Below are 20901 nucleotides of genomic sequence, written 5' to 3' on the forward strand. Positions count from 1 at the left end.
TGTTGAAAACTATTGTACTCTTAAGCAGAACTACATGTTGCAGCTCAAAAATTGAGAAGAATTTCTCAACATTTAAATTTGAAATTAAAAACATTGAAGAAAACTGCAGAAAATATTTAAGGGAGAGAGAATTGTGTAATTAAAATAGAGCAGTTGTAAATGATAGTCTTTGGAGTTCAAACTGAATTTAATTCCACTTACTTCCCATTGAGATCAGGATTAAAAAAATAACCACAGGTGAAATATAATTAAGTTCACTGTGTCCTACAAATGATTAGTTTAGCTCTAGATGCAACTTAAAAAGTCCATTTATTTCCCCAAAATGTTACTTCCCTTTTAAAACTGTATTAGGTGGTTGATGACAACTATTATAACTTCTCCATATATGGACATATGAAGAATCAGGTTAACTCATCACTAATAGCCTCATACATAAGGATAAATTATGAAGAAATGCAATAATTCTGGAAGCTTTTTGTTGTTCTTTGATGCAGTTCTCTTCTGCTAGGGAATATTGGCCAGAAGACAGTAGTTGAGCTTACTAGCTGTTTAATACTTTACATCATTGTAACTACTCCTTTGTCCTTTTGTAGCTTGCACTTCAGACTGGACGGGAACCGCCTCCAATTTGGCGAGTACAGAAAGCTTTGCTTCAGAAGTTTACACCTGAAATCAAAGATGGGCAGCGTCAGTTCTGTGCAACCAGCAATGTGAGTGTCCACTCTCTCTGCTTAAGTAGCATCATATCCCAGACAAGCCAGAGCTTCAGAGATGAGAGAATCTTACCAACGTGATAATAAATGAAATCAGTAAATTAAAACCAAGTTTCAAGCCCTGTTTTCATTCTTCCTTTTGCTCACCCTCTCTTTCTCAGAATACTTCTACCATGATGGTCAAGCCAAATACAGAAGTACTTCTGGGTTTTTTTGGCCTGTTGATAAAAGAAAAACTGTTCCCCCACCACTCACCCAGTTTTCTTCTTGGGATAGTCAAGTTGAGCAATTAGCTTGATTTATTATTGTGTTGGGCAAAGGACTGCAATTTAAGTTCCACTTGTTCCCTCATTACTTCCAGAAGAAAAGTTACAAGTGGGATGGTCTCCCCTCCCCTTTCTTTTCTTTATTCAATTCTTTATTTAATTCTTTATTTTCCTGCTTCATCCCTCAGTATCTGGGCTATTTTGGTGATGCCAAGAACCGTTACCAACGACTCTATGTTAAATTCTTGGAGAATATCAACAAGAAAGATTATGTCCGGGTCTGTTCCAAGAAACCCTGGCACCGGCCTCTCCAAGCTGTCAGGTAAAGGATTAGGAAGGTGGGCACATGTAAGGGAATCCAGTTCCAGCTAATCTCTCTCTCTCTCTCTCTCTCTCTCTCTCTCTCTCTCTCTCTCTCCCTCTCTCTCTCTCTCTGTGTGTGTGTGTGTGTGTGTGTGTGAGACTTCCATACAAGAAACTTTTCTCATATTTTCTCTGTTTTTTTTAATTCTCAGTTATATCACCTTGCACCTGATTGGTTCCTTTTTCCCTCTTCCAGCTTAACGGGTAAAGGGCTCAGCCTCTCTTCCCCCCCCCCGCCCCCCGTTCTGTTTAATCTTAGAGCAGCTTGTAAGTTTAAAGGGGTGGGACTTCCCTTACCGGTTCATGCTTTTCTGGAGCGCCCTTGGCGCACCCATCACCGCCTCTGATCCATCTTGAACAGTGAATTAGATTAGACTGCCTGAACTTTTGCTATGCTTTATGTAAAGATTCCCAGGGCCTCATTCTTTCATTGATTTACACTATTACTTTCTTTGTACTCAAACTCTACTGCTGCAATAAACTTGACCTCTAAAGTCAGCGCTCTGTTTTTCTGATGCAGGAGACAAAGCCAGCCCAAAGCTTCTACCCCCAAGGTTCCAGTGACAGCCAAAGTTGAAAAACCCGAGAAGCTGGAAGTCCCGGAGAGAGTTGAGAAACCCGAAAAGCTTATTAAGGCTGAGAAGCTCCCCAAGGCTGCTGAAAAAATGGACAAGACAGAGAAGCCTTCCAAAGCGGAGAAAGGACCTAAGCCGGAAAAGGCCCCCAAGGTGGAGAAGACTGAAAAGCCCACCAAAGCAGAGAAATTGGCCAAGGCGGAGAAGCCTCCCAGAGTTGAAAAAGTGGAGCCTCCTGTGCCCGTGCAGGCAAAAGCTGCCCCAGCTGGTGGAGCTTCTAAACCCAAGTCAAAGCCAGCCAAGGTGAAAGCTGAACCACCCCCCAAGAAGAGGAAAAAATGGCTTAAGGAAGCAGCAGCATCTTCTTCAGACTCAGATTCCAGCCCTGACCAGCAGAGTGAGGAGGGTGAGTAGAAGGGGGGGGGGAGAAACTCCCACCACTTTGGTGAGTGTCAGGACCAAGCGGTTAAGAAAGGACACCAAGAACCTCTCTAGTCCTGGGAAGGCGAGAAGTGTGGCAGAGCTACTTACACAAAGGCAGGCATCACACGTAGCACCAGAGTTTCTTAACCTTGGCGGCTTTAAGTTGTGTGGACATGAACTCCAGGTGTTGGTTGGGAGTTCAAGTTCTCACATCTTAAAAGTTGCCACAGTTGAGAAACACTGCATTACACTGTTAGGTGTTTCACGGTAGTTTGGTGTGTTGTCTGAACCCATCTCTGGAGTCCATTGAACATATCATAGCCAAGCACACTGTGGCTCACTGTCGTGTGTGTAGATCAAGGAGAAATTGTGAATTTACAAAGGTAGATAATCTGGAGCCGAATTTGATCCAGCCCGTGAGAAGAGAAGAAAAGAAAAGAATCTTGAGAGTGGTGATACACACATTTCTTGAAAGACCATTGGTTCTCTGGGAGCCTGAGAAAGGGATCTTATCCTTAACCATAAAAGTTGGACTGAGATAAATTATGAAAGGCTGACAATAGGGAGTAGAAAGAAGGGTTAGCCCTGTCTATAGAAGTAAAGAATTATAGGAACCTCTAGAGCAGACATGTCAAATACAAGGCCCGGGGGCTGGATCTGGCCCGTGAAGTGGTTTCATGTGGCCCACGAAGCCATCCTGGAAACAGTGAGGGAACGGCCCCCACTGCCTTGGCCCTGGCCCAGAGACCCTCCTTCTGCCAGAGACCCTCAGATCTGTCCCACTCCTGCCCAGGCCCCTATAGGCACCCTTGATGCGAACGATGTAGAGCTGGCCACGCCCACCCAGTAGGCCATACGCACTCTAGCCACGCCCACCCAGTAGGCCACACCCACCCAGTAGGCCACACCCACCCAGCCCCCTGAGGGCAACCGCAATGCTGATGCGGCCCTCAATGAAATTGAGTTTGACACCCCTGCTCTAGAGGATCTTTCCTTCTCCTATTTTTGGTTGTACTGCACATATAATCCTGTGCTTCTCAGTCTTGGCCGCTTTAATATATGCAGACTTCCCCTCCCAGAATTGCCCATTCTGGCTGGAGAATTCTGAAAGAGTTGAAGTCAACACATTCAAAGCTGTCATACTAGAGGAAAACTATGTGATATAATTTTACAGCATTCTCCATTTGTTTGCTTGTTAGCCTATTTTGAATCCTTTTGAAAAGCAGGGCTACAGATGCCTACCATAATAAAATAGTACTCTTATTTCCCATTTAGACCGTGTGCCCACAGGCCGCATTCTCAATACACGAGCCATGAAGGAGATGTACCGCAGTTACGTGGAAATGCTGGTCAGCACTGCCCTTGATCCAGACATGATCCAAGCTCTTGAAGATACAAACGGTGCGCATTCTTGTGTAGAGGTGCTTAGATGGGCTCATGGGCCAGTTTGAAAAGCCACTGGCTTTTCTTTCCACCAGCTATTCGATATAGGGCAGGGGTAGGCAAGCTCGGCTCTTTTATGACTCATGGACTTCAACTCCCAGAATTCCTGAGTCAGCTGGGAGTTGAAGTCCATGAGTCATAAAAGAGCCGAGCTTGCCTACCCCTGATATAGGGCATTCCATAAGAACCATGTAGACCTTCACTTTGTTCTGACCACTAATTTTTTTCTTGATTGTGGCTAGCCTTCTGGAAATATAAAAGCTTTTTGTTCCCTAGCTATTCTTGCTTATGAAATTCCTGGGGCCAGAATCAGCTGAATATATACAGGCTTGTTGTATTTTGCCATTGTAAGAACTATAAATATGCTATTTTTTTTTAAAAAAAACAACCAAGTATAAACATCTCCTTTATAAGATGTCTGATTTGCAAAATGTCATGTAACAGCCCAGTTTTGATCGCTTGTTACTAGAGAACAACACTGGATGTTTCATTGTACTTCTTTGTAAGCAGTCATATTAGACAAAGATATGAAGAGCTAGTTGAAGGAGGGGTTCTCAGATTTTGTAATCCCACAGTCTTGTAAAACTAAATAAAAAGTAAATAATAAAGGATAACTCTAATTGTAATTGGCAGATGCCAAGAGCCCTGTGTTTAACCATTTTTCAAAATGCTCTGGTGTTTGTTCCTTGCTTTGCATGTGCAAATTTTTAGGCTACTCCAGGCAAAGCAGAAATGAGTTTTAACAGTGCTTCAGTTTTGTCTGCCAAAGCCTAATAAATTTCCCTCCTGCAAATAGTGCTTCTCTAAATTGTTTTCTTAGGGCTAGAGTAGTCCTTAAGCAAGCACTTATTCATAACACATGGCATTTTGAAAAATCTGGTCCTATCTAAAAATGCCAACCTTCAAATGAAATGTGGCGTTTGAAACCTTGTTACGTTCCTTTCACTTGCTTGTCTAGAACTCAGTCCATTGCATCTGGGTTTCCTTAGTGTAGGACACTGGCTACCCATGTCCTACATTGCAGGTTTCCTGTCCCTGCCCATCCTGGAAGCTTTTTTTTTTTTTGGTGACCTTTGCCATCTGTTTTGACAATCCTATCCCAGATGAACTTTATCTCCCGCCCATGAGGAAAATTGATGGGATTTTGAACGATCATAAGAAAAAGGTGCTGAAGAGAGTGTCCCTGAATCCATCACTACAGGTATGGAAAGAGGGCAAGTAGAATCTGCTATTCCCCAAAGAGTGTTTTTGGGAAAAGGGTATTTATTTTAAGTATTTATTTTGCCTTGTTGCCAAAATTAGGCTCACGTATTTCCTTCTCATTCGCCTTCACAACAACAGTGGGAGAGGGGAGAGGCCTTGAAGACCAAAATGTTTGTCACCTATTCAGGAAGGTTAAGAATCCAACCCCTTGACTATCAGCCCAGACGGACTGTTAAATCCTGTCCCATATACTATAATTATGAAAACCATGCTTAAAATGAGACTCCATGCTGCCTTGGATATTTCAGTTTTTCTAGCCATGTAAATGGCTCTGCAGTGTGACCATCAGTTCATGAATCGGCAGCTTTTTCAGGTGGGGTTGATATTAATCATGTATGTTGGCAGGAATCCCAGATATTTACATTGGCATTTTTTTAAGAAATGGAAGTGAAAGCTCGCTTAGTTCCTTCGTTGCTCAAGATTTCAGTGATCCTATCCCACAAAATCTCAATACTGAAATTTATCTCATGAATTTTAGCATATTTGAGGGTGGGTGTATTTTATTTTGAAGATCTATCCATGGTATTTAGAATTACTTTGCTGGCCAGTTCTTTAATATTTTTTACTTATAGTGTACTCTTAGCTGCAGAGATTTTCACAAAATTTCACCATAAACAGAAGAGATTGATTATTTTGTCTTTTGTGTGTGTTAGCAATATGCTGTGAAAGTTATCTTTAACTTTCCTTGCATCATATTGGGAGGGCAATTTATACATGTAGTCCTCATTTAGCAGCTGTTGCAGTTACGACAGTTACGAAAAAGTAACTTTACAACCAATCATCATATTTATGACCTTTACAAGTCTGTAAAGCAAAGAAGGAAAGCTGAAATAATCTCATAATCATAGGTTTCACTTAGCAATCACTAAAGGGCAATTTTTCTACATTTTAAGATGGAGGTTTGCTATCCTGAGCTGACATAAGAAAAGCCATTTCTCCCCATTCTGCTTAAAACAGTTTGTGAAACAAGAAAACAAGTAAAATCTTCTAATACAGAAGAAAAACTGAGGTTTCTTTGGTATCACATTGCTTTGGTATCACATTGCTTTGGTATCCATTTCAAGCAAAGTCCTACTTTATAAAGTGGTAGTTCTCCCTTTTCCTAAACTCCCTTTTTCCTCTAATCTGTTATCGCTGAAGTCTTTCCAATGGCTGAGCCAAATTCTGTTATTTAAGGATGCCCCCATTTCTTTATATATATTTAAATATATGATTTATCTAATTCCTAAAATCTTGGGGTTTTGTAACAATAAGGTAAAGGTAAAGGTTCCCCCGCACATGCGTGCTAGTCGTTTCCAACTCTAGGGGCCGGTGCTCATCTCCATTTCAAAGCCGAAGAACCAGCGCTTGTCCGAGGACGTCTCCGTGGTCATGTGGCCGGCATAACTAGACGCCAAAGGCGCACGGAACGCTGTTACCTTCCCACCGTAGTGGTCCCTATTTTTCTACTTGCATTTTTTACGTGCTTTCGAACTGCTAGGTTGGCAGAAGCTGGGACAAGTAACAGGCGCTCACTCTGCTATAGAGAGTCAACCTGCCAAACTGCCGATCTTCTGATCGACAAGCTCAGCGTCCTAACCCACTGAGCAGAAAATGGAAATAAATAATCTGAGCTGAAGGTTGTGAAGACGCTGCTTCTTCTCATACATTTACTTTCTTGCCCATTCAGGAGGCACTCCACATGTTCCCCCAACTCCATGCCGAGACATGCGATACCACAGTTACGTTGCGCCCAGGTGGTGAACCTTACAACCGCAAGACACTCAACAAACTGAAGAAGAATGTATCCAAACCGCAGGTAAATGTTGCAGATGACGATAGTAGCCAGGTTCTGGTAAACTTACTCATTGATTACTTTTATCTTTCTTGTCCAGCAGAGAGCTCAAGATAAGAATAGTTGTGCCCCTACTCATCTTCTTTACACTCACAAATTACAAGAATGAACAATAGATCCATAGGGCATTAATGAGAATTTCATGACTGAGGAGTGATTTGAATGTGGTTACTGTCAGCTTTGTATGGCGGTCCACATAAGAAAAATACCCAGGCGTATCTGCATTTGACACCAACTTGTTTAGCTTCACCTGTCTTCTGTTAAATTTAGGCAATCAGCTTTTTTTCTGATGCTTGAATACCAAGAAACAAAAAAATATGCTGAAAGTGCTTCATTCAAAAAAAGAGATTATCTCTTCTAGCAGTTTGCACGAGGGGGGAGGGGGGGATGGAACATTGTCACAGGAGAGTGATATAAGTGCTGATGACTATTCCGAGCATTGTTTCCTGAGCTTGTCCTAAGAAGGAAAGCTGGAACTATTGAAAACAATCTTGTCTAATGCCTAAGCCCAACAGATGGCCCATGATATCAAAAGCCACTAAGAGAATAGTTAATAATTAACTTCACCCCACACTTAGCTCCTGGGGTAAATCATCATCATCGTCATTCTAGCCATTGTCTGTCCACTGCAGGATGAAAGCCTCTTCTGCATGTTTTCAACCAGTGTGGTCTTGAGTTTTCTTTTGCCAATTGGCCCCGCAATACTTGCTGATGTCATCGATCCATCTTGTTTTGTGGATACTTGTTATCAAGTGGGATCCATTCTATGACTGCCTAGTCAACCTGCAATCAGTTCTTCTTGCTATGTGACCAGCCCATTTCCATTGCAAATCTTTTACTCATTTGATGGCATCGTATATTTTTGTTTGTTCTCTAATCCGTGTGGAGGTCTTTCTGTCTTATCTTGTGATGCCAAGCATGTATCTTTCCATGGCTCTTTGTGCCACTCGTAGCTTTTGTACTGATTGTGTCCATGTTTTGCTGGCATATGTTACAACAGGTAGCACACACTGATTGAAAAACTTAGGGCATAAGGGGAGGTTGTTCTCGAAAATTACGCTTAGCTTGCCGAATGCCTGGCAACCATGGTATCAAAAGCCACTAAGAGAACAATTAAGAATTAACTTCCCCCCACACTTAGTTCCTGGGGTAAATCATTTCCCTAGATAACTTACAAGGGCCTCAGTTCTTCTATATCCTAACTGAAAACTTGATTGAAAGTAGGTACAAGAGACATGAGGAAACTGAGTTATTTTTTAAAACATATTTTAGAAACTGAATGATTGTATGCCATCAAATTGTATGCCTTGGTGGAGCAGTGGGCTAATGCCTCCTTAAGTAACACCAGCTGCCTGCAATTAGTGCAGGTTCGAATCCCACCAGGCTCAAGGTTGGCTCAGCCTTCCATCCTTCCGAGGTAGGTAAAATGAGGACCCAGATTGTTGGGGGCAATAAGCTGACTTTGTAATAATACCGCTTGGGGGGGGGGGGCTAATAAGCCCTAATAAGCAGGCATATACATAGAATGAAGGCTACTACTAAGCTTGTAAGCCGCCCTGAGTCTTCGGAGAAGGGCGGGATATAAATGGAATAAAAATAAAATAAATAAATAAATAAATTGTTTTCAACTCCTGATGATCTTCCCCATGACGACTATCCCTAAGTTGTTTTCTCAAGTCTCCCGACAACGCACTCCTCATCACTGTAGCTGAGTCCATCCACCTTGGTAATGGTCCTCCCCTTCTCTTTCCTTCCTTCCTTTCCCAGCATTAGAGTCTTTCCCAGAAAGCTGGGTCTTCGCATAATGCAGACATGTCAAACACAAGGCCCGGGGCCCAGATCCAGCCCGCGAAGTGGTTTCATGTGGCCCGCGAAGCCATCCTGGAAACAGTGAGGGAACGGCCCCCACTGCCTTGGCCCTGGCCCAGAGACCCGCAGATCTGTCCCACTCCTGCCCAGGCCCCCATAGGCACCCTTGATGCGAAAGAGGTAGAGCTGGCCACGCCCACCGAGTAGGCCATACGCACTCTGGCCACGCCCACCCAGTAGGCCACGCCCACCCTGGCCATACCCACCCGGCCCTCTGAGGGCAACCGCAATGCTGATGCGACCCTCAATGAATTTGAGTTTGACACCCCTGGCATAATGTGTCTGAAGCAGGATAATTTGAGCTTGATCATTTGAATGAGAAATCAGGGTTGATCCCATCAGTTTTGTTTTCTTGGCTGTCCACAATATTCTCAGGAGTCTTTTCTGACACCAAAGTTTAAAAGTATCAATATTCTTCCTCCTAGATTCACAGCTTTCTTTAGAAGATCATATAGGAGCCGTGACCAGGGGGGGCTTTCGCCCAGGTTCGCCTGGTGTGCCAGTTACGGCCCTATCTAGACCGGGATGCCTTGCGTACAGTCACTCATGCGCTCGTGACCTCTCGGTTAGACTACTGCAACGCTCTCTACATGAGGCTGCCGTTGAGGACCACTCGGAGGCTCCAACTGGTGCAGAATGCAGCCGCGCGAGTTGTGTTGGGGGTCTTCCAATACTCCCATGTTACACCTCTGCTCCGCGAGCTGCATTGGCTTCCAGTTGCCTTCCGGGTGAGATTCAAGGTGCTGGTAATGACCTATAAAGCCCTACATGGCATGGGCCCGGAGTACCTAAGGGAGCACCTGCGGCCGGCGTCAACCTCCCTCCGCCCAGTGCGCTCCCACAGAGAGGGCCTCCTCAGGGTGCCACCGGTCAGAGAATGCCGACTGATGGCCCCCAGGGGGAGGGCGTTCTCTGTGGGCGCACCTGACCTTTGGAACCATTTACCGGTTGAGCTTCGGATGGCTCCCAACCTGCGCTCCTTCCGACGTGACCTAAAAACCTATTTATTTGAACAAGCCGGCCTGGTCTGATAGGTTTGGGTTTTTAATTACTGTTTTTAAGTAATTTATTTATTGTATTTGGGCACTATAGTTTAATCTGTTTTTAATTTTTGTATTCTGTATTTGGTATTTATTGCCCTGTACACCGCCCTGAGTCCTTCGGGAGAAGGGCGGTATACAAATTAAATTAAATAAAAAATAAATAAACATTTTTTTTAAGTCCAACTTTTGCTGCAATGGGGTATCACAGGACTTGCCCAATTCTGTCCTTTATCGGGTCACTGCTGCATTTGAATATGTTTTCCAAGACCTTCATTGGTGCTCTACCAAGTACCAGTCTGTGTTGTATTTCTTGATTGTTTTATTCTTTACTGTCAATGATCAATCCTAAAAGGCAAACGCTATCCACCATTTTGATATTTTCATTGTCGGTTCTGAGGTTGATTGATCTACTTGTTTTTATTAGTTTCATCTTCTTTATATTTAATTTTAATCCCATTTCTTTTACTGTCCTCTTTCACTATTCTCACTGGGACTTGCAGATCTTTTGTACTTGGGCTAACAGGGCAGTGTCCTTAGCATAGTGCAAGTTACTGACGTTTCCTCCTCCAGTTTTAAAACCGCGCTCATCTACTTCCAGTCCCCTTAATATATACTCAGCATGAAGGTTATATAAATAAGGAGAGAGTATGCAACCTTGTCAAATTCCTTTATCAACTTGGAGCCAGTCTGTTTCACCATGTTCTGTCTACACTGTTGAGACGCCTCTCTCTTGCCCTGTTGGAATCTCCATTCCAACTCTCTGCACCTTCCTATCTCCCTTCCATCACTGTCCTTTTGACCAACCTGGAACCCATTGCCACCGCTACCCTTGCTGCTCCCCGCCGGCGCCAGCTGACCTTTACTGTCTTTTTCCTCCACTGTTGTCAATGTTGCTGATGGACCTTTCAGTGGCTGCCACAACGCCATGAGACCTTGGGCATGCCTCGTTAGCAGTGGAAGGAAGGAGGCTGAGGCCAGCTGAGGATAGTGTGGGGTGGCAGGGATGTGCGATGGCGGAATGCAGGCAACCCAAAGGGCAGAGATGGGGGGGGGGAGAGAGAGAGATAGGGAAAAGTTGAAACATTCTAAACATTGTAAAATTAACTTTACAATGGCATTTTCATTGCTCCCTCTGTATCTGGCATTCTGAAACAGCATTGTCCGTTAAAGATCTGATTCTGTGGCTTCATTCATCCACCTCATTCACCTGCATAAAAAGGCCAGGCCCATTGATTGCCCTATCAAACTTCCAGGTATTGAGATGGGAATGGGTCCATGCCACAGGCAGCAAAGGATTTTTAACTTTGTTATTTTAACAAAAGCTGAAAAGAGAAGATGAGGGTCAGATAAAAACTAGGTTTTTTTAAAAAATTAATCATTGAAACAAAATACTGAATAAGAGACCTTAGAAATTCAGAGCTATGTCAAGTTGCTGAGAAGTGTGACATGGTGGTTTCCCTTCACTCTTTGTCCTTATTGCTGACAGGAATTCAATGTGGAAGTGGAGAAATCCTTTTTCTATACTCTCTACCATTCCCTTCACCACTACAAATACCACACCTTTCTGCGTTGTAAAGACGAGGTAAGTAAAGCCCTAAGTAAATCCCATTTGGGTTTGCAAGTTGTTTGTTAGATTTATATCCTGTCTTTTCATTCAGGAGCTCAAGGCAAGCATGCATAGGACTGCTTCCTCCCATTTTTTCCCACAACAACTCTGGGAGGTAGGTTTTGCTGAGGAAGCGTGCATGACCAAAAGTATGATTTGGTGACTTTGTCCAATGCTAGTGGTGTTCAGGTGATACTCCAGATGTTTTGTGATTGCACCCAGGATTCCTATTACTATTGAAACTATATTTGCTCTCTTTTGCCACAGTTGTTGTTCTTCTGATTGAAGGTCCTGATATTTTGTGATTTTCTCCAGTTTTTTTCTCTCCTATTCTGTTGTCTCCAGAATAGGTACTACAACATCCACTATCAAGACTATTTTGTCTTTCTTATCAATGGGCGTTCAGTCTGGGATATTAGTGGCTGGTGTTTATCTGTGTTGATTTCTGATGTCCCAGAGCACTTTAGTGTCTTCATTTTATTATTATGGTTCATCTCATAGTAAACCAGAATAATAATTAATAATAATAATAATAATAATAATAATAATAATAATAATAATAATAATGAGGAGGAGGAGGAGGAGGAGGAGGAGGAGGAGGAGGAGGAGGAGGAGGAGGAAGAAGGGATTTTGGAGGTCATCTAGTCCAACCCCCTGCTAAGGCAGGAAACCCTATACCATTTCAGACAAATGGCTGTCCAGTCTCTTCTTAAAAACTTCCAGTGTTGGAGCATTCACCACTTCTGGAGGCAGGTTGTTCCACTGGTTAATTGTTCTAACTGTCAGGAAGTTTCTCCTTAGTTCTAGGTTGCTTCTCTCCTTGACTAGTTTCCATCCGTTGCTTCTTGTCCTGCTTTCAGGTGCTTTGGAGAATAGCTTGGCTCCCTCTTCTTTGTGGCGGCCCTTGAGATATTGGAACACTGCTATCATGTCACCCCTCACCCTTCTCTTCATTAAACTACACATACCCAATTCCAGCAACCGTTCCCTATATGTTTAAAAGGAATTTGACATTTTTACCCATTTGTTGCAACCTTCGCAAGGGCTTGGGGTGGGCACACGTTGTTTAATGGTGTTAAAAGTCTCATGGCAGAAACTAAGCTATTTCAAGTAAAGCTGCCTTTGATTGTTGTTGATTTTGTTAAGGCTCATAGTGGTCAGTGTCACCTAATTTTAACTGACTCAGTGGTTTACAACAATAAAATAAAATAGAAAAAAGGACTAAAACAAATACAAACAAAATTATAATCACAATATGGGTGTTCTTAAATGAAGAAATCTTCCTCTACATCTGTACCACTAATATGTAGAAGTAGTGTTATATATAAGCTGCAGTTTGTGAAAATCATTAAACTTACAAATTGTAGTGTTATATTTAAAAAGTCTCAGTCTTTAGTATTATTTTTATTAGTCTTGGTACCAAAGACAGACTAATCAATTCTGGCTCTTTCTAGAAAGCTACAAGCAGTTTCTGCATATTAGGGATGGAGTTGTAGAGGAAAATTCCTTCATTTAAGAAAATCCATACTGTGGTTGCTTTTTTAAGCTATTTTTTGTACTTGGTGGCTATTTTTTTTAATCTTTTCGTCTCTCTTTTCTAGACAACAGCCATTGAGGGTCAAGATGAAGACTTGGGCCAGGAGGAGGTGGTGCAGCAGTGCATGCGCAACCAGCCATGGTTGGAGAAACTGTTTGACTCCTTCAGCGAGTTGCTGACTCAGGCACAAAGCAAATGCGCGTGACACCATCACCAGAACTACGCCCCAGGAAGGCCCACCTAACGCCTGCCCCTCTGCAGAGCCAGAGCAGGAAGTGGGGAGAGGAAAGTCGAGGGGTATCATTACAGGCAACGAGTTCAGATTCAGCTCACACCATCACCACCACCACCACCACCACCCCTTCTCCTTGGGGGTTTCTCTTTTTCCTTAAACAGGACATGGAACAAGCCTCGGCGGTGGTGGTGGAGGTTTGCTGTGGCAGACAGGACATGTTGAGGAGGGTTCTCATCAAACAATTGGATGGTTGGAACACCCCTTTCCCTTTTGCCCTGGCTGTACAGAGAAATATTATTTATATATAAATGTATAAATATCTAATTGAACAGCCTTGTCCCCTGCTCAGGGGGGCGGGGGTTGAGAATAGGGGAACTCATTGGAAAGGCATAGGAATGGCGGCGTGGTGTGATTTAGAGCCGAAAGGCTTTTCGGTGTCTCACCATGGAGTGAGTTGACAGTAGTGAGATTGGTGAAAAGAGAAGGACCAGGTTCTCCTGGGGTTCTACCCTCCATCTCTTCCATCAAGAACTTTACTTCTCCTTAGGGAGAGTTGAGAATTGGGCACGGGGAGGTGGTGCACTGGCCACCCTTTATACGCTGTCTAGCTTCTTTTATCCATAGTCTGATCAGGAAGTATGACCCCTGTTCTCCAACAACTCTAATCCCATCTCTGCCAAATAACCTGTTTGGAGTGAAGGGAAGCCATCCATCCATCCGTACACTAATAGCGATCACTTCTATTTTTGCTTCTAATAGGAATATTTATTGCCAAGCTCCTTTTCCCCAATCATAATTGGTAGCACCAGTTTTCTCTCTTTCTGGAGAAACCTCCCTTCCTCTCCCTCCCTCCCTCCCGTTGTGTTTTCATGGGGCAATTGCTGCTGGAGGATTAACCTTTTTTTGCCATTGAATTGAGAATTCTGTCTCATTTGGGTATGTGGAACTTTCCCTATACTTTCTGAATAGAGAGCAGTATATAGGCAGGGGAGAGCCTTATGACATCCATAGCAACCTGCCAAGACTGTAGCAAGGCTTCTGAAATTTCCCTCCCCTCCCCCAGATTTCACAATTAGCCCCCCCCCCTTGAATCATGGGAGGAATGTATAAAGGACTTTAGATAAGTCCCTTCCCCAGTGCTAGATCTGCACTTCTATGGGAGAGGGATAATTCCCCCCCCCCATTCTCCCCATATTATAGTGTCTGACAAGGCAGAATTCTGCTCCCCCTCCCTACACCTGTATATACTGTATAGGATAAAAAGTCTATGTATCATATTGTATTTGACTAACTTGAACTTAATGATGCGCAGGAGTTTCTCTCCTTTTATCTGTAGCTGTGATGTTCTTGGTTTCAACTTTCATTAGAGGATTGTTAAATTTTTTTTATCATTGTTGTTGTTACTGAGGGGGGAAGGGAGATTTTGTGTCCCTCACCCCAATCTGCCTCCTAAACAAAGCTCCCTCTGCAACCCTAAACTGAAATGATAAAATAAAAACTCTTAATGAGCCAGAGGATGAAGATCTTGTCTTAATTGCCCTTTCTTCAACTCCCAAGTGGGCTCCATCCCTCCACCAGCTATCCATTATATTCTGTGTGTCCCCCTCACACTGCAGGTAATTTTTCAAATTACAGTTACTCCTCAACTTATGACCACAGTTGAGCTAAAAATGTTTGTTGCTAAAGAGGGCAGTCGTTAAATGAATTGTGCCCCCATTTCTGTTGCTAAGTAAGGCAGTCGTTAAATGAGTTGTGTCCCCCCTTTTTTGCCGCAGTCATTGAAGTTGTTAAGTGAATCATTGGTTGTTAGGCAAATCTGACTTCCCCCTTTGACTTGCTTGTTGGAAGCCAGCTGGGAAGGTTACAAATGGTGATCGTATTGCCTCCCTGGGACAATGCAGTTGTCATAAAGGCATGCCAGTCGCCAAGCACCTGAATTTTGATTACATAACCGTGGAGATCCTGCAACCATCATAAGTGAAAAACTACCATGTCATTTTTTTCAGTGCCGTGGTAACTTTGAACAGTCACTAAATGAAGAGCTGTAAATCAAGGACTATGTGTACATCAAACACACACTTTGGCCAAACATTATCATTCCTCACCCCAGACCTTCCTCTAACCTCCCAAAGCAATCCCTTTACTTGAATGTAGATCTTCCTATGTCAGATTCCCATCTTCCTGCTAAAGTCTACCTCATTCTCCCTCCATTGCTGTTTCTCCCTCTTTCACACCTAGAGTCACTGTTTGAGGTGGGCAGCTGTATAAATTGAATGAATAAATTTGACTTCCTCCCCCCCCCCATCAAGTCATCCTTTATTCCTAACCCATGTCTAGAGCTGCGTTCCTCCTTCATCACTATACATTCCTCCATTTGAATTGTCTTTCTGTTCTTAGAAGAACTTTGATCTTTTCAAAATTTGCTATTTCTTTCTGCCTACCCAAACCAACAGGAGTTACAGAAGATGCCCCAGTATTTTATTTTATTTTTCCAATTTTGGGTAGCAAGGAGGGAGGTGTGAAAAGGTACTTCAGGTATAGTGGGGAAATAAATTCCATCTCAGTATTGGTGTTCTCATCATAAAGACGTACTTCAAACAAATCTCTCCCCGAGTCAGCAAACACAGAAATGTATTAAGATCTGTTTGGTTGCTTAGGTCCGTCTCCCCAGTATATGTACTTAAATACTGTTGGGTCTCATTTTGACTCCTTCTCCCCTCCTTATTTATTGTGGATGAAAAGGCAACGTTGGCAAGTGTGTATGTAAGTGTGCATGGTTGAGGGGGGAGATGGAATCTGGTAAATGAGTCCTAAGTAAAGAGAATGGTTTTAAACATGAGAATGGCCTGGTTTGATATTTTGAAGCTTGCAATTCAGATTTTTTTAAAAAAAATCCCTGATAAACCAGATTACTGGTAGCTGTTGGCCTTAGAAGTGGTGGATTGTGACAGAGAGCTGAGTGTGGAAATGGGGTTAGCTGAACATGGATTTGGGGAAAATGAGAGAACGGAGTTGGGGGAATCTTTCATAGTACAGGGTTAATTTTAGAGGGACCTGGAGCCTTGGCACTTCATGGGACAATACACTTGCACCATCAATTCCATGCAAAACCTTGCTAAACCATCGGTCCCAGTTGGAGGGGCAGAGTAGCCAAACATGAGCTCTCAGGATTGGAGAGGCCCAGCTCTGAGTTGATCAAGGACAAATGCAACACTCACACACACATGTACAGCTCAATTTCCTGTGACAAAAAGAGACTTTCCTCCTCCGCCACCTACCCTTATATTTGGATCTTGAAAGGCCCCCTTTTTTACAACGTGTATTTCTGTGTATCTTGTTCGCGCCTCAAGGGTATTGTTCTGAGATATGGGATTTGTGTTCTGTATTATTGGATGTTCCTATATATTTTTATTGTTTATTATTAGTGTCTGAGACATTTTTTTCTCAATATGTAAAACTCACATTGTATACTGTGTACACAACAAAATGACAAAAAAACACTTTTCTTTGCAAAAATCAAATGCCTGAAGCAGAGTTTTGTTCATTTGGTTGAGATTGGGGTGGCCGTGGGAAAAAGGGCGGCAGTATGCTCTAAAATAATGATGAGGAAACCTGCCTAAGCATGATACACTGGCTCTTGGTCTCAACATCTGGATGGTCTCATCTATATTCTGAAGTTTACACAATCCCTTGCTTAATGTTTTCCTCCCCTGCAATCTATTAGAAACACTATTCCTGGTACTACTTTTTATTCACTGGACCTTCTTTCAGACGGAAGATTATCCATACTTCCACCCCAGAGGTGCGCCTGCTGTGCAAAATAGCAGTGCCATTTTAGTTACAAACTAGAAAACCCCTATGTGGGGCAGAGGCAGTCTTTCCAATAATGTTAACCAAACATCGTAAAATCCTTTCTTTGGTCGTCTTGTATTGGTACTATTCTGTGTTTTTTTTATTGGTCAATTTCAAAGGCTCCTCTCACCTGCCTACCCTGCTAGAAGATTCTATTGCCAGCGGTAGCTTCATGGATATTTTGTATTCATGTAGTCCTCGATGTATAACTGGTTGCTTAATGACCATTTTATCCATTTGGCAGCCAGCTCACTTTTACAGCCTTTTGCAGTTGCAAAAGTAATTTGTGACTTTTTTTAAATCGTTTTCTGGCATTTCCAGTTTCACATAAAAAAAGTGATTCACTTAACAATCGGGGTATTTACTGAACAACTGCAGCAAAAAATATAGAATTAGGTCTAGTCACATGGTGCCTTGCCACAGTTAACTGTTTTTTTCTCTCAATATGTAAAACTCACATTGTGTACTGTGTATACAAGTTAAGTCAAAACTACCCTATGTAACTTCTATACAGCTCCACTAGAAAGATGCCAATTACTCATTGCCTAAAAAAAATCAAGATTTGTAAAGATTGTGCAGAATTTAGAAACTTGTTTCAGGTTGTAGAAAGCACTTTTTTTCTGGGAGAAATTACAGTTTTATAATTATATCTCCAGGGCTATCATAAATCACTAAACACTTAATATTGAACTTCCAGACTTGATTAGTAAAGAACACATTTAATTCTCCATGTTAATTCATATTGAGTCATTACAAATACTTTTTAATATAGTGTAAACTTTATATCAGTGATGGTGAACCTTTTAGAGACCGAGTGCCCAAACTGCAACCCAAAACTCACATTTATTGCAAAGTGCCAGGGCCACATCAGCATTGTGGTGCCCTGGAGGGGGGGGCAGAAAGGCGCTTCTGAATGCCGCCTCTGGCACGCAAAACCCGGGGGCACAAAAATGGGCCACCGTGCTGCAAGGCACAAAAACGGCCACTGCCACACCGCAGGGTGCAGATACAAGGTGCTGCACCACAGAAGAATGGGGCAGGGCTAGTGAGTATCATGCAGGCACTAGCCCCCACCCCATTTGCAGTGCGTGTGCTCGCAGCCCCGTGCGTGCATGTATGCATGTAAAATACTTCCCCCTCCCTTTTCTTCCAGTCCCATCAATCAACAGTGGTTGGTGACCTCTGCTCTACCACTTCTGCTTGAGCTTTCTAGTCGGCTGCTTCGCTTCCTTTGTGCTGGGCAGGGCTTCTGCTCCGGGTGGCGGGTGGTGGCCTGATGGACTGCTGCTGCTGGCAGCAGTGGCACGCGTGCCAACAGAGAGGGCTCAGTGCCGCCTCTGGCACGCATGCCATAGGTTCGCCACCACTGCTTTATATTTTCAAAATTTTCCCCCACCCAAGCTTTCTGCATATAAAAGTGCATATTGTTTTTCATTTCATGCATAGACATATTAAATGTCTCACTAACAGGCAATTCAAAATTATAAAATTTATAGCATTCTCCATATATCTAAACATACACATACATGTAGTGTAAGATACAGAAGTATGCATTTTTAAAAAAAGGTAAGGTAAACGTAAAGGTTCCCCCACACTTGTGTGCTAGTCGTTTCCAACTCTAGGGGCTGGTGCTCATCTCCGTTTCAAAGCCGAAGAGCCAGCGCTTGTCCGAGGACGTCTCCGTGGTCATGTGGCTGGCATGACTAGACGCCAAAGGCACATGGAACACTGTTACCTTCCCACCGTAATGGTCCCTATTTTTCTACTTGCATTTTTACGTGCTTTCGAACTGCTAGGTTGGCAGAAGCTGGGACGAGTAACAGGCGCTCAATCTGTTACGCGGCACTCAGGATTTGACCCGCCAAACTGCCGACCATCTGATCGACAAGCTCAGCGTCCTAACCCACTGAGCCACCGTGTCCCTTTTAAAAAAAGGTTTCTCTTCCCATTTTTTTTAAGATGGGGAAGTTTGTTCTGAAGAGTTTGTCAAAGTATTGCATAAAGGCTGATGCGTATGAGGAATGGCAACCTTCCATTGGCCGTAAGCCTCACTAGGAAGTTGGACCAAAAGGAACAGCAATACAAAGGAAACAAGCACAGAAATGTTTCAAGATCACTTCCCTCCCCTCCTCCCCATTCTTAAGAAAGACTCCTACTTTAGAGAAAAGTTAGCTCTTTGTAGAATTAACACTAGAAGATTGGACTTTTTTGCACTTTTTTCACAGAATAAGCTGTGATCAAGCAACTAAATCAGATTGTGGCTTAGTATATCAGCCTCCTTAGCCTAGTGTTGTTGAGCTTTTATATATGCTTGTTATGTACCACCACAGTAAAATTTCACACAAGTAATGGGAATGTTTCCCTTTTATTAAAATTATGGTTAAGTCATACATTCGCAAGCTATGGGCATTTTATCATTTAAACAGTTTTTAGTTTCACTGTTATGTCCTTGTACCTAAGTGTACATATATGTATGCATGTTGCTTTTGGTGTTATGTATGCATGCTCTTTTTGGCCTTAGAATAACACTATGTACCAGAAGTTCACAAACTTTCCCATGCTGTTTCGGAACCGTTGGCTTAACAGAAACAGCAAATTTATAAGGATACTCTGGGATATTTTAAATTACATTGACAGCCTGTCAGATGTTGCTGCTTCCCTTAGAAATTTAAAATATCCATAGTGCCTTGTGAATTTAGTTTGGCACTGCACCACATTTTTGTTACTGTAGCCTTGTAAATTAATAAAGACGCTCTAGTCTACAAGGGCATATGCCACAATCAGTTTAATTAAGTAATTAAGGGGAAAACCCCCAAGGATTTACTATATGATCTTTGCTCAAGCGACTCTTTGGCATTTATACCTGGAAAGCCATGCTCTGCAGCATGGTAGGAGAATAGAAAACAAGAGACTTATACAAATAAAATTATTATTATTATTATTATTATTATTATTATTATTATTATTATTATTATTATTATTATTATTATTATTACTCTTGGCAGTTCAAACTTGCACATTCAATACAACCTCTCACTTTTTAAACTGCAGATCTTTATATTCTGGGAGCATCAGTAGATACGTAAGTGAAGGCTGTCTAGCTGGATAGCCTCCTCTAATTATGCATGTGGTGTTGCCTGCTGAGAATATTATCTATAACTTGTATATTGTCCAAGGCCTAACACTTTCCCCTTCATTTTTCCCATATCTATTTGGTAGGGTAAGGGTGACTGGGAGGTAGTAACTGGCCCGGCAAGCTTCTATAGCCATGATCAAAGAGATCCAGATTGACCATGTTAATCATTTCCCCACCCTAATATCATCTGAGAATTGTAATCTTAACACATCTGAGGTCTGGGGAAGGTGATGGATGATGGAAGTATTAGATAATGATAGATGGAAATATTGAAAAGCATGCAAGAGGGTAAGGATCCACTGGCAAAAATCATCCAATTAGACATGCATGTAACTGCAGTACTGATACTTCAATAACGATGGTATACTTCAACATGACAGTATATCTGGAGATGTTGGGAAACCCTACTAAGAAGAAAATTTACTAATGCAAGGGGTTGCTAATTTTTTAAAAAAGTTCTTGACATCATTTCCCCTTACAAGCACATTATACAAGTGGGGGAAGAAAGAATGAATTTAACAAAAGCTGGCCATGTCCTCAACAGAGCAGTTTTTGAACTGAGCATTTTACAAAACAGTTTGGCAGTGAAACTTGATTCTAGCATGCATTTAAGGTTTTGAACCTTCACCTTCTTAAAACGTAAGCTAGGGTGGCAGAATGTTTGAGAACCTACTATAATAAAATGGCTCTGCAGGAAGCATCAGCATTTATTGATCTGATGGAAACAGCCAGTTCTTGTTTAG

The 20901-nt window shown here is 42.5% G+C and overlaps 1 protein-coding gene across 1 annotated transcript in view; it reads left to right on the forward strand.

Annotated features, from left to right (window-relative positions):
- The window catches only part of PRR12 (proline rich 12), a 37698-nt gene extending 21013 nt beyond the window's left edge, over positions 1-16685 (forward strand). The window contains exons 7-14 of the mRNA XM_081343123.1: positions 594-710; positions 1168-1301; positions 1863-2323; positions 3616-3741; positions 4887-4984; positions 6716-6844; positions 11279-11374; positions 13000-16685. Of these exons, the coding sequence (XP_081199249.1) occupies positions 594-710; positions 1168-1301; positions 1863-2323; positions 3616-3741; positions 4887-4984; positions 6716-6844; positions 11279-11374; positions 13000-13140 (1302 nt within the window). The 3' untranslated portion in view covers positions 13141-16685. The remainder of the gene's footprint in view (positions 1-593; positions 711-1167; positions 1302-1862; positions 2324-3615; positions 3742-4886; positions 4985-6715; positions 6845-11278; positions 11375-12999) is intronic.
- The last annotated feature ends 4216 nt before the right edge of the window (positions 16686-20901 follow it).

The sequence above is a fragment of the Vipera berus genome, assembly GCF_964194415.1.
Source record: "Vipera berus genome assembly, chromosome: Z".
Classification (NCBI taxonomy): Eukaryota; Metazoa; Chordata; class Lepidosauria; order Squamata; family Viperidae; genus Vipera; species Vipera berus.